The sequence below is a fragment of the Oratosquilla oratoria genome, chromosome 2 (assembly GCF_046742065.1).
Source record: "Oratosquilla oratoria isolate Oo_2021 chromosome 2, ASM4674206v1, whole genome shotgun sequence".
Taxonomy (NCBI): Eukaryota; Metazoa; Arthropoda; class Malacostraca; order Stomatopoda; family Squillidae; genus Oratosquilla; species Oratosquilla oratoria.
Window position 1 is genome coordinate 86,867,556 of NC_134778.1, and position 13,813 is coordinate 86,881,368.

General features: G+C 39.3%; 1 protein-coding gene across 1 annotated transcript in view; it reads right to left on the minus strand.

Annotated features, from left to right (window-relative positions):
* Positions 1–3,524: 3,524 nt before the first annotated feature.
* LOC143040986 (NFX1-type zinc finger-containing protein 1-like) overlaps positions 3,525–13,813 on the minus strand; it is an 87,708-nt gene continuing 77,419 nt past the window's right edge. The window contains exons 13-17 of the mRNA XM_076212452.1: positions 13,101–13,257; positions 10,291–10,402; positions 9,901–10,181; positions 7,976–8,145; positions 3,525–5,230 (exon numbers count right to left, since the gene is read on the minus strand). Of these exons, the coding sequence (XP_076068567.1) occupies positions 5,178–5,230; positions 7,976–8,145; positions 9,901–10,181; positions 10,291–10,402; positions 13,101–13,257 (773 nt within the window). The 3' untranslated portion in view covers positions 3,525–5,177. The remainder of the gene's footprint in view (positions 5,231–7,975; positions 8,146–9,900; positions 10,182–10,290; positions 10,403–13,100; positions 13,258–13,813) is intronic.

A 13,813-nucleotide genomic window follows, 5' to 3' on the forward strand; every position in this document is an offset into this window, starting at 1 on the left:
ATGACTTACATCCTTAAAATTGTTTCATGTGTTAAGTGGGGAGCAGACAGAACAGTTTTATTATGGATATATTAGGGTTTATGTCTAAGTAAAATAGACTGGATGTGAAGTATATGGGGCCTCTTGCGACACAGCTTTGGCAAAACTTGATGTAGCCTACAACATGGCACATGGCACAGTGCATCTGTATTGGTGCATATAAAACATCTATAGACAGTTTATTTGTTGATTTAGGCATCCCTAATCTTTATATTAGAAGGGAGGAGCTCAGTTGAAATGTTTAACCATAGTTCAGACATCCAAAAGTAACCCTAATTTTAAATTTGTAAGAGAACACAGATTGAGCACCAACACAACCTGAACTATCAAAATCATTAGAAGTTAGACTCATAAATAGTGCTAAGGAGGTGTGTTTGATTCCTCCTTGTGTTGAGGAAATATGCCAACCAAAATTTCCTCCTTGGTGAAGGCCTGTGGTCATTACTTGACCAGTTTGGGGCACCAAGAAGACTTTTCAGCAACTGAATTACAAATAAATTTTTAGAACATATCAGTAGGACTGATGCAGTAAGTATTTTTACTGATTGGTCAAGAACTGCAGATGTAGGCTGCTCAGTGATAACTCCTTAGTCCTTAATCAAAAAGAAGTTACTTTTTAAATTTTACATTTTCTCTGCAGAACTGCTGGCAGTTCTTAATGTCCTAATTTATATTCTTAACAATCCTACCAGAAAAAGAGTGCAATTCACACACACTATGAATATACTAACATCTCTATGGGACATTTTTATGGAAATTGTCCGTGAAATTCAAGACTGGCTAGTTCTGACCAACAGGAAGAAGTAACAATTTAATTTTGTTGGGTTCCCTCACGTATAGGAATCCAAGGGAAGCTTGCTGATGTATCTGCTAAGGCATCAACTATAGCTCATGCAACACAAGTCAATGTTCCACCCATGGACGTTAAAAATTTGATTAGAGGTTACTCCAGAGAGCAGTGGCAGCTCCACTGGACAAATTTAACCCGTAAAGTCCGATAAGCCACTGGGGTGGCTTTACCGGGGAAGACCGATAAGCCACCGGAGTGACACGATGTTCACGGACGCACCACAAATGCGCTGTAATTGATATCCCTGTGAAAATTGGTAGTGTTGTAGACCTATCCCTCCCCCCCACCCCTGGCTCTGTAGCCTGCCACTCAGGCAAGCACAGTCAGTGTGAGCCTCGCTTTCGAAGGGCTCATTACGCACCCTATCGCGCTCCCAAAAAAGTGTTAAAAGTGCCGTCTAACCATATCTGCTGACCTTATTATTGCTTATAATGGCTCCCCCAACTAAAAGGAGGCTTGTGTATAGCAGTGAGAGTGAGGAGGTCTACACTCTTTTTCATTTCACTCATCTTTTTATATAAAGTGATATCGAGAGCTATGAAATAAACCATTGTAAATATAATACAACACCATATAAAATAATGAAAAAGAAAGAAAATGTCATTACAATAATAATAATAATAAGTTTAGGAAAGACCGCTAATAGTGATATCGAGAGCTGTGAAATAAAGCATTATAAATATAATAAAACACCATATAAAATAATGAAAAAGAAAGAAAATGTCATAACAATAATAAATAATACTGTAATAATAATGTGGCGAAAGAGCATGAATGAATGTTGCATAGTGTGCCTGGATGGTTGGTATGGATGTGATGTGATTTGTAACGTGTGAGTGATGCGTGAGTCGGAGCGAAAGCAATGGTTAGCGAGGGTATGCATGGGGGGACGCCAGGGGGGGGGGTCCTGGCATCGCCCACCATACCTCGCATAGCACCAGAGTAAGCCTAGTACCGGTGCTGAACACACGTGTAAAATCCTCATATTCGTTAGTTAGAATAAAGTGAAGAAAGTGACATTCCTGCCTTTCCCTGACCTGGACAATTGTAGGTGTGAGCTTCTGTCTTTCGCTTGTGACACCATGATCACGCCCATGTGCAATGGAAAAAGGTGAGTGAAATGAGACGAGAGAGTGAATCTGTAACGATACTGTTACGTTATTCACTCTCTTTCATTTCACTCATCTTTTTCCTTCACATGGGCATGATCATTTATGTCATGAGTGATGAACAGAAGCTCACGCATACAATTGTCCGGGTCAGGGAAAGGCAGGAGTGTCACTTTCTTCACTTTATTCTGGCTAATGAATATGAGGATTTTACACGTGTGTTCAACACCGGTTCTAGGCTTACTCTGGTGCTATGCGAGGTATGGCAGGCGACGCAGGGACTCCCCCCCCCTGGCGTCCCCCCCATGCATACCCTCACTACCCATTGCTTTCACTCCGACTCAAGCATCACTCACACGTTACATCACGTCATGTCCATACCAACCATCCAGGCACACTATGCAACATTCATTCATGCTCTTTCGCCACAATAATAATAATAATAATTTTAGGAAAGACCGATAAGCGTAGTTTTAGTATTGTGCGTAAGTGATGCGTACGTGCATATATCCAATATTATGGTGTTTCCTACTGCTTCCTGCATTATTGTATGATAAGATTGAAGTATTTATAAGCCATACAAAGTGTTTCCACTGTCATAATCATAATACAGTGCCAATAACTTGTAATACTAAATGAACTCGCATACCCGACGCCAAAAACATATCCCCCATGCCCTGTCCTCCCCTCCACCGCGATTGTTGGCGACTCCCACATTTACAACTTCAAAGGATTATTGTGGCCAAACCAAGGTGAGTTGGACCTTACTATTTTATGGGGACCTGCGGGTGGGTAGTATGGGGCATTTAAGCAAGTTTAGACAAAATCGGTAAGATTGACCATGATGGCCAGATATTCAGTTTTAAAAGGAGGGGTCTTTTGAGACCTAATTGCGTACGGGACGGGTTAAACAATAATCTTAAAACTAAAATCTATTAGGCCCTCAGTCTCCATTTAGCATCATATTCAGTGACAGATTCAATATTATTTTAACCCACCTGCATATACGTCATACACACTTGACCCACAAACATTTGATGGGAAGTGGGCAGGTTCCTCTGCTTCACATGTCAAGTAGTTTCAATGTAATCCATATTTTGGTGGAATGCCAGTTTCTCAAATGAATGGAGGTCTAACAGTTTGAACAATCTATCTCTGTCTGATATCATAGGGGAAAGTTGTTCTATTAAACAATGTGAAGTACAGCTATTAATCTGTTTTAAGATATCTAATAATTTTTTATTGTGTGTGTGAAAATGGAAGTGTTGTGAAAGTTAATCTTCCTTGCAAGTATAACCAATTCATTTAGAAAAGGTAGAAGTGCTCTGAATGGCTTGAAGGCTCTGGGGCTTGACTGATAATGCTAAAAAAAATCATAATTCATTATATATGTATAAATAAAGATATAAAATATCTTTTTGGTGAAAAATTAATTTCTGCTGTAAATATGATCAGACTAGGTGGGTTTCTTTGATCCTTATGAAAGACTTTAATGCAGTTGTTCCTATGGGAAAAAAAAAATTACATTAAACAAAAAAAAATCTTTATTTGGATAGTACTACAAATTTTATAAAAACTTTCTTATATATACTGTATATATATATATATATATATATATATATATATTTTTTTATTTAACCCCCATCTGGGGTATTGGCTGCATGTTACTGTGGCTATATAGCACAGAGATGATACTTTAGAGCAGTGGTTCTCAAACTGTGTTCCGCAGAACCTCAGGGTTCCGTGAAGACCTTTCAAGGGTTCAGTGGCATAAAAAATTATAATTATTTATTTGAACAGGAATGAATAAAATGAAATATGAAAGTGATGAAATATTTTGCCTTTGAGGAGAGAGGGAAAGAGACTACGAGTGTACGACTATGTACAGTCAGCTCTCAAATAACACAAGTTTAACTAACACGTTTTCAATTTAACACGCGTTTAACTAATGTGTTTTTTATTTAACACGAGTTAATTTTAAAAGAATTTTTTTAAAATAACACGACAATTTCGATTTAACACTATTTGAATTTGGCAATAAGAGCGAGAGGGCCTCTGCGCGGTCACTCTCCCCCACTCTATTTTGATCTCAGTTTCTACACCAAAACAAAAAAGAAAATGGTGTCATCAACCCACAATTAATGGTAAACTAATTTTTAAATGTATGGACTGTGATTATAAACCATAAAAGCTTGAAAAATTGTTACAGAAAAATGAATAATTTTGAGATTGTAAACTCTCATTTTCTGTTCTACACCAAAACAAAAAAGAAATCGGTGTCACCAACCCACAATTAATGGTAAACTAATTTCTAAAAGCTTGAAAAATTGTTACATAGAAATGAATAATTTAGTTAAGAGGTTGTAAACTCTTTGTTTTCTGTCCTACACCAAAAAAAAAAGAAAACAGTGTCACCAACCCACAATTAATAATAAACTAATTTTGTTTGTTCTTGTGCGCACATAGAATAAATGTGTACTACAAATAAATACAAAGAATGTGTGTTTTTGTTGTTTCTGTAACCTACAAATGTATTAATAATGTGTTTGTTCAAGTTTAAGAGTAACAAAATCCCAAAATAGACAAGACTTTCCCAGTGTCCAGGAACCTAACCCCCCCTATTACCATTATTTCCTATGGGAAAAATATGTTTAACTAACGAGATTTTGATTAACACGACATCTCCAGGAATGTAACCCTCACATTAATTGAGAGTTGACTGTACTCTGTGTGTTGGTGATGGTTAGTCTTAAGTCTTTTACGTCTTTCTAAGTCGGTCAAAACCTTTTTTTCGTTGGGGGGGGGGTCTGCCGAGTACCAGCAAATGTGAAAGGGTTCCGTTAGATGGAAAGTTTGAGAACCCCTGCTTTAGGGTCTATATGGGGCACCCTTACGGATCAAAGCCACACAATATTGTGATAGAGGAAATCTCTGTTAATAGAGAAATTATTATACTTTATTATACTGTGCCTGTCCCTGTTATGCTGTCCCTCCCACCCCTTGGTACTTTCCTGTACCATTTCTCTGAAGGGGAAAAAAAAAAAAAAAAAAAGGACAGGGGATACAGCAGTTACGAGATTATATATTTTTAACACTGCTTGCCACATATAGATGATTTGGAGTCAGTAGCTCAAATAATACAGAATTTGGAGTTAGAGGCAAAGGTTCTATTCATCAAACTAATGTCTTTGCTTCTGTAGTCCCTTCTTCGAAGACCAAGTGGACATGAAAGCTGAAAAAATAAAAGTAAAATAAAATAAAATATATAAATACATACATATACCAAGGTTTTTTCCCCCTTACAAGGGAGATAGCCAAAAAGAGAAAGGCATAAAATCATTCCCACTCATTCCATCCCTGAATACACTCCACACCCTTCCACCCTCCCCCTTATCTTAGCACCTCCTGGATGACGGGTCATCCCTATACCTTGTCCACTGCCCTGGGTCAGAAGCAGTGTCGCAAGACACAGCACATCCACAGCAAGGCCGCTTCATTAAATCGGCGACACCTCCTCTCCGTCCCCCCATGCAAAAAAGGAGAAGACGGGGAGAAATCCCTTCGGGCTGCGTCAAATTTTGCGCACACATACTACCTCACCCCCAATCCCCCTGCCCATTCCACCTCATGCATCACAACATCATCCATATACAACCATTCTCCATTCACCCCTATCTTCTGTCCTCTCCCGTCCTTCCTCAACAGACATTTCCTCTTCCCCAAAGCCCCCTTCACCCCATCCATCCACCTCATCCTAGGATGTCCCCTCATGTTCACTTCCTCCACATCTGCCTTCCATACCTCCTTTACTAGTCTTTCTTCATTCATTCTTTCCAGTGTCCAAACCATCCTAATACTCTTTCATCAACCCTATCTCCCAACTCCCTTTCCACCCCTGTTCTCCTCCTCACCTCCTCATTTCTCACTCTATCTAGTCTAGTAACCCCCATCATACTTCTCAGACACCTCTCAAACACATTCAAACTCCTTCTTTCTTCCTCTCTTATGTTCCATGTTTCTGCCCCATACAGTGCTGTTGGCACAATCACTTCTTCATACAGTCTCCTCTTAGCATCCATTCCCAAATGTCTTCCTCATTACACTCTTCAATCCACCAAGGCATTTACTCGGTTCTCTCAATCTACATTCTACCTCCACCTTCACTCCACCTTTTCCTGCCACATTTGCACCCAAGTATCTAAAACTATCCACTTCCTCCAGTCGCTCTCCCTTAATGCTCACTTCCAGTCTACTGCCACTTTCACCCCTTGTACATCTCATCACCTTACTTTTACCCATATTTATCTTTAGCTTTCTTCTATCACACACTCTCCCAAACTCTGTCACCAACTTCCTTAATCCCTCCTCCGATCCTGCCACAAGTGCAGTGTCGTGCGCAAACAACAGCTGGCTCACCTCCCACTTTTCTCCATTTTCTTTAACCATCTCCAATCCCTGACCCACGACCCTTGCATTTACCTCTCGCACTACCCCATCCATGTATAAGTTGAACAGCCAGGGTGACATAATGCATCCTTGACGAAGTCCCACCTTTACCTCGAACCACTCACTCTCTCCATTTCTAATCCTGACACAAGCTCTACTACTCTCATAAAAACTCTTGACAGCTCCTAGAAGCTTTCCTCCTATCCCATATATCTGCATTACCTCCCACAGTGCCTTTCTGTCTACCCTATCATAAGCCTTTTCCAGATCCATAAAAGCCCAAAAAACATCCTTCCCCTTTCCTATAGCTTTCTCACATATCTGTCTTACCACAAAGATCTGATCCACACAACCTCTACCCGTCCTAAATCCACACTGTTCCTCACCAATTACTCTCTCTGTTCCTCTCCTAATCATCTCAATCAAGATCCTCCCATAAGCCTTCCCAACTACACTTAACAAGCTAATCCCTCTGAAACTACTACATTCACACTTGTCCCCTTTTCCCTTGTAAAGTGGAACTATACAGGCACTCTTCCAGTCCTCCGGCACTCTACCCTCTCTCCAGCAAACATTAAATAACCTCACCAACCAGTCCACCATCACTGTACCTCCCTTTTTTAGACATTCTGCATGGCATCCATCCAGACCAGGTGCCTTACCTGCTTTTATCATCTTAACAACTGCCTTCACCTCATCCTTCCTTATTTCTCCTCCATTCTCCTCACTCATCACTCTCATTTTCTTGGCATTTCCCACTGCAACTATCTTTCCCTCCCTATCCTCCTTCACATTTAGCAACTCCCTAAAATATTTTGCCCATCTTCCCCTTACTGCCTTCTCTTCTATTATCATCTCTCCATCTGCACCTTTTACCTTTTCTTCCCTACTTGATTCGCCTCCTCTTCCTCACTTTAATTCTTTCCAAAACATCTTTTTATTACTTTCAAAATTTTCTGTCATACTCTTACCCCAATTCACATCTGCTCTCCTCTTTGCCTCCTTTACCTTTTGCTTTACTTCTCTTTTCTTTTCTTTGTACCTCTCATATGACTCCCTCATCCTATTTTGTAACCAATCTGTGAAAGCTTGCTTCTTCTCTTCTACTACCTTCTTTGTTTCCTCATCCCACCATTCACTACCCTTCCTTCTATTTCCTCCTGTCCTTCTTGTTCCACACACCTTCTTTGCACACTTTGTAACTCCCTCCTTGAACCATCCCCATTCCTCCTCCACACCTAGCTCTACTCTATCCTTCACTTCCTCCCACTCCTCCTTCAGCTTCTTCTTGTACTCCTTCTCCTTTTCATTTAAAGAGTTCACTCTAAGCACCTCCCTACCTTTTGTCTCTTTCCTCTTTCTCCATCTATCCTCCACTCTCAACTTACCTTCCACCAAAAAATGATCTGATATTCCCTCACCCTCTCCTCTTAGCACATATAAATAAATAAAACAAATAAAATAAGGTATTTTGAAATATTGCAATACTGTATATATATTTCCATTGAGTGAAATGAGTAAGACCACATACCTGTACTAGGGCTGGAGTACCAAACAAACCTTTGGTAACGCAAATTGTTGTATATTGGCTGTTGGCACAAAGAACACCTTGGGATCTGTAAATTCTCTCTGCTATATTCCAGATGATACTCCAAACTCTTCACCTCTACAATATGCTTACAGTCCTCTAATAAAACAAATCTGCAAGCAATTTTTATCAGCATAAAGTAGTTGGCAACTTTATCATATATGTTATACCTATCTACGAAGTGGCCCAAAAGTCGGAGGGGGCTTTAATTTTCAAAACTGCTTTATTGTTACAAATATATGTAAGGAATTTCAACACAATGTAGAAACATTGAAAATTAACTTGCATAAACTTTTTTTTTTTTTACCAATACAACTTGCTGCCATCAAGGGCCTTTTACCCTCTCCCACCCCTATTTTTTCCCTCTCATCTTGGCTCCTTGTGGATGGTCATCTGTCCCATGAACATTGCCCAGGTCAGAAGCAATGCAGCAAGACACAGTACATCCACATCGGGGCAGACATGTACACAGTGACCCATCCTCCTTATCCCCTCCTGTGGAAAATTATATCCCTTTGGGCTGCATCTACTTAGCATTCATACACAGACACTCTCAACTTGCACCTATCCCTTCCCTGCTTAACACATTTCTCTTTCACTTGAACTTTCACTCCATCCATATCATTTTTGGTCATCCCCTTTAGTGCACTCCATCCAATCTTTTAACTAATCTTCATTCATTCTTTCCATATGCCCAAACCATCTCCATAATCTTTCATCAGTACTATCTGCCAGCTCTTCTTTCTGCCTCTCCAGTTCCAATTCTCTGCCCTATACAGTGCCATAGACACAATCACTCCAGACGCCAATTCCTCATGACATTTTTCAATCCCCTGTGACATGTACTTGTTTTTCTCACTAAGAGTTGACCTCCACTGCCACTCCATTTCCTGCAACATGCAACTCCATATATTTAAAAGTATCCACTTCCTCCAGGCTTTCTCTCTAAGACTTGCTTTCAACTTGCTGCCACCCTTGTACATCTCACCACATTTTTACCCACATTTACTTCAACTTCCTGCAAGTGCATACCTTCCCAAACTCTATCACCAAATGCCTTAATCCCTCTGAACCTGCCACAAGCTGTCATCAAACAAATGTCTTACCTCCCATTCACTTGTATCTCTAACCATCTCCAATCCCCTACTCATCACCTTCACACTTACCTCCCATACCACTCCATCCATGTACACATTGAACAGCCACTGCATAGGACACTTCCATGACACAGCCCCACCTTCAATTCTTTTCCATTCCCAATCCTAATACAACTCTATTCTTGTAAAAACTCTCGATTGGTCGAAACAGCTTTCCCCTAATCCCATAATTTCCAATACCTCCCAGTGCATTCCAGTCACAAGCTTTCTTCAAATCCATTATGGCTGAAAAAAAAACCCTCTAATTTATGCCAAATCACTTGCAAATCTCCCTTATCACAAACATTTGATGCACCCACCCTTTTCCTTTCCCAAACCCACTTTACCCCTCACCAATGATTCCCACCATTCCTCTTTAAATTGTAATCAAAACCCTCTAAAAAGCCTTTCTAGCTACACTCAATATACTACTTCTTTCACATGTGTCCCTTTCCTTTACAAATAAACAGTTCAGGTAGACAAAAATTCAAAACCCAACCTGCTCCTCACCAATTATCCTTTGTTCTCCTAATCCTCTCAATTAAAACCCTCCCATAAGCATTTCTATATTCAACAAACTGATCTCTCTAAAACTACTTCACATAAGAAAAATTAAAACAAAAGAAATACTTCCACCTTCCAAAGAAACATTTGTGGATAAAAATTAATCCAACTGAAATCTGACAAAGCACAACTGTACATTACAGGTAGATACAATTACTAATGTCTTACCTAGCATTGTTTTCATTTTCTTTAGTCGAGTTCAAAGTACCATTAAGTTCAAGGGATGGTACCTCCTGGAATTTCAATGAAGAGGATTGGGCTAGAATTTCCTGCAGCTCATCTTTGTTACAAGTGCGACAAAGGTCTGGACAGGGGTCACCACAGAATCCAACACAATAATGTCCACATTTCAATTTCTTCGGGCAAGGCTCTTCACAAGGTGGCCGTGAACACAGCTCTCTGCACTGCTTTTCACATTTATGATGCTTACATCTCCAACTGCATGGGGACTGTTAATGTATTCTTTCATTAACAATGTAATCATAAATGATATGTACTGTTCATTATACATTGGTTAAGCTATCATGATGAATCAAACTTAAAACAAAGGCACCTCACCAAGCATGGATCGCACTTGACACCACACAAGTTGCTACATCGTTTGTGTTTGCACCGCTTCATGCACCTCTGTCTACATCTACCACATGGTTCATAGCACAGATCTTGACATCTGTATATGGATGATTAGGTAATGAGTACAAAATAACATATACAGAAAAAGAAATATGATTAGGTCACGAGTACAAAATTACATATACACAAAAAGAAATATCAGAACACCTATCAAACCTTGACATCAGAAAATCACATGGCCCGGATGGAATTGCAAATTGGATTCTAAAAGAATGTAAAGAGCTAATGGACAAAATACATAATAAATAGCTCACTCAAAGAAGGAAAGTTACCTAAAGACTGGAAAAATGCTAACATTGTACCAATATATAAAGGAGGAACCAAGGAAGAACCCACCAACCATAGGCCAGTTTCACTAACAAGCACTATAGCCAAAATTTGTGAGAAAATCATCAAGAATAGATGGGTAAAACATCTGGAAGACAACAACATAATAAACCCAAGACAATTTGGGTTCAGACAAGGAAGATCATGCACCACAGACTTAATATGGTTCTACTCAAGACTAATAGACATAGTGCAAGAAAGAAATGGATGGGCTGATTGTGCCTTCCTAGACTTGCAAAAAGCTTTTGACAAAGTACCACACAGAAAATTACTTAATAAACTGGAACACATAGGAGGAATACAAGGGAACCTACTAAAATGGATGGAGGACTTCCTGACTGGTAGAAAGATGAGAGTAGTGCTCAGAGAAAAAAAAAAATATTCAGATTGGAAAGAGGTGATTAGTGGAGTACCACAGGGATCTCTATTGGCACCAATAATGTTTGCTATTTATGTGAATGACATGGACGAGGATGTGAAATGTTACATGAGCTTCTCTGCAGACGACGCCAAACTGTTAAGAAAAGTAGAAACTGATAAGGACTGTGATGCACTGCAGGAAGACCTGAATAAGGTATGGAACTGGAGTTGGAAATAGGAAGTGGACTTTAATAGTAAGAAGTGTAGCATAATGGAGTTTGGAAAAAAGCAAAAACAGAATATCAGGAAAATATACAATTGGAACCAAGGAAGTAAAGAAGGAAGGATTCGAAAAATATTTGAAGATAATTATCACAAACGACTTGTCCTATGACAAACAGATTAACAAAATTGTCGGGGAGGCATACAACTTGCTAAGATCTATAAAAGTGGCAGTTGCATACATAGACAAAGACATGATAAAAAAAAATATTGGTTACATTGATAAGGCCTAGACTAGAGTATGCGGCGACATTGTGGTCACCCAGTACCAAAAAGAATATAAAGAAAATAGAAAGAATCCAGAGAGCAGCAACAAAAATGGCACCTGCACTTGCAAACCTATCATATGAGGAGAGATTGGCTAAACTGGAGTTACCGACGCTGGAGCAAAGAAGAGAGAGAGGTGACCTACTGACCATCTACAGAATCATGAAAGGCACAGAGATACTCAATAGAGAGGACTTACTAAACTGGGACAAGAGAAACACAAGAGGACATGGAAAGAAAATAAAAAAACATAGCTACAGAAGAGAACTGAAGAAAACAGTTCTCCACATAGAGTATTGGACACTTGGAACAAACTGGATAATGAAATAGTATGTGCAAATCCATTCATGAGTTTAAAAGCAAACTAGACACTGCGAGATACAAAGGTGGGACACCACGAGCATAGCTCCCCTTCCCGCAAAATACAACTAGCTAATCTACTATTACTGTACCTCCCCTTCTTCAGACACTGCATGACACCCATCTAACCAAAGTGCCTTACCTGATCTTATTTTAAGAACTACTTGCACCTCATCATTTCTAATTTCTCCTCCATTTTTCTCTCTCATCACTGTCATTTTCTTGGTGCCTTCTATGGCTACCTCCCTATCCTCCACATTTAGCACTCCCCCAAAATACTCTTCCCATCTTCCCCTTACTGCCTCTTCTGTTATCATCTCTCCATTTGCACCTTTTATCTTTTCTTCTCTACTGGATTCACCTCCCCTTCCTACCTCTATGATGATGCTATATGAAGGAATCATGATAATAAAAAAAAAGAATGTTTGGCAGTTGTGACAACACTGCAGCATTTTGAGTCATATTTACATCCATCTTTACTCATTCATTTACATACTGATCACAACCCTTTAGTTAAGCTCTTCATTTCTAAATCTAACAAACAACATATATGGTTTAACTTTTTTCTTTCTTAGAGTTGTGACTAAGATGAAGGAAACACCCAAAAATTCATGGTTGGGACAAGTTCATCAAACCTAATGAGAGTTGTTTAGTATATGAATGTGTTGCATGGGAGCTTACTTCAAGATACCATGAGGGCTGGTGACTGTATGTATGCAAAGCAACATCTTCCAATTGATAATGATGCCAGTGTTTGAAAAAAGAAGAAACATGGTTTAATATCAGTGTTTAGAGCCATGAAAAGTGTGGGCATACTTGAAAAATCTCACGACTGGAGGGAGGGAGCAAAGGAAAACCAGAGGCTATGAAAAAAAGTGAATAAAAAAATAGCCATTTGAAGGAAAAAATGAGGTACATTAAAATGAAATACTTTAAATTAATCCATATAGAATTATTGTTTCATAGAATATGTTAGTAGAAGGAATAGTATGGTCAAATATCATGGGATAATTGAAGAACAAAACTGAGCATTGGAACCAGAGACAAGACTTTGAAAACACCACTTTCCTAGACACTACAACTATAACTGTAATCACACACATACACACACGTATACTATATGGTACTACAAATCTCACCTATGTCCACATGGAAGTTCCTTGTTGCAAGACTCTCTACATATTGAGTGAGTTCCTTCCTTCCGACACTGTCCACACAGTCCACTGCATGAGTGACCACAATGTAGAATTTCACCACATACACTCTCACAGGACTGCCACAATGTCTCTTCATCAACTGAGAAAAGAAAAGATTTACTTTCATAAAAAAATGATAGGTACACAGTTCTACACTAGTACCCTAAAAATCACCCTCTCATCTCACTACATCACACAAGTATCACCTGCAGTGGCAGTGCATACACACTTAGGTTTCTTAATCCCACACTCACCAACACATGTACCCAAGACATAATCACCAATTCCTGAAGTGAGTTTCGTCTTGGGCCCAAATGTCCACAAGTGGTGGGTGGCAAGCGAGATTAAGAGACCTGAGGGGTGTGTGTTTATTTATCTACTTGTATCTTACGGGAAGGGGAACTATGCTCGTGGTGTCCAGTCTCTTTATCTCGCAGTATCTAAATTGTTCTTAAATTCATGTATAGTTTTTGCACACACTATCATTTCATCCAATTTGTTCCATACATCCACTACTCTCTGGGGAAAGCCATTTTTTTCAGGTCACTTCTATAACTGCCCTTTTTGAGTTTCATTCCATGTCTTCTTGTATTTCTCGTATCCCAATTTAGTAAGTCCCTATCAAGGACTTCCATATCTCTCATGATTCTAAAGAT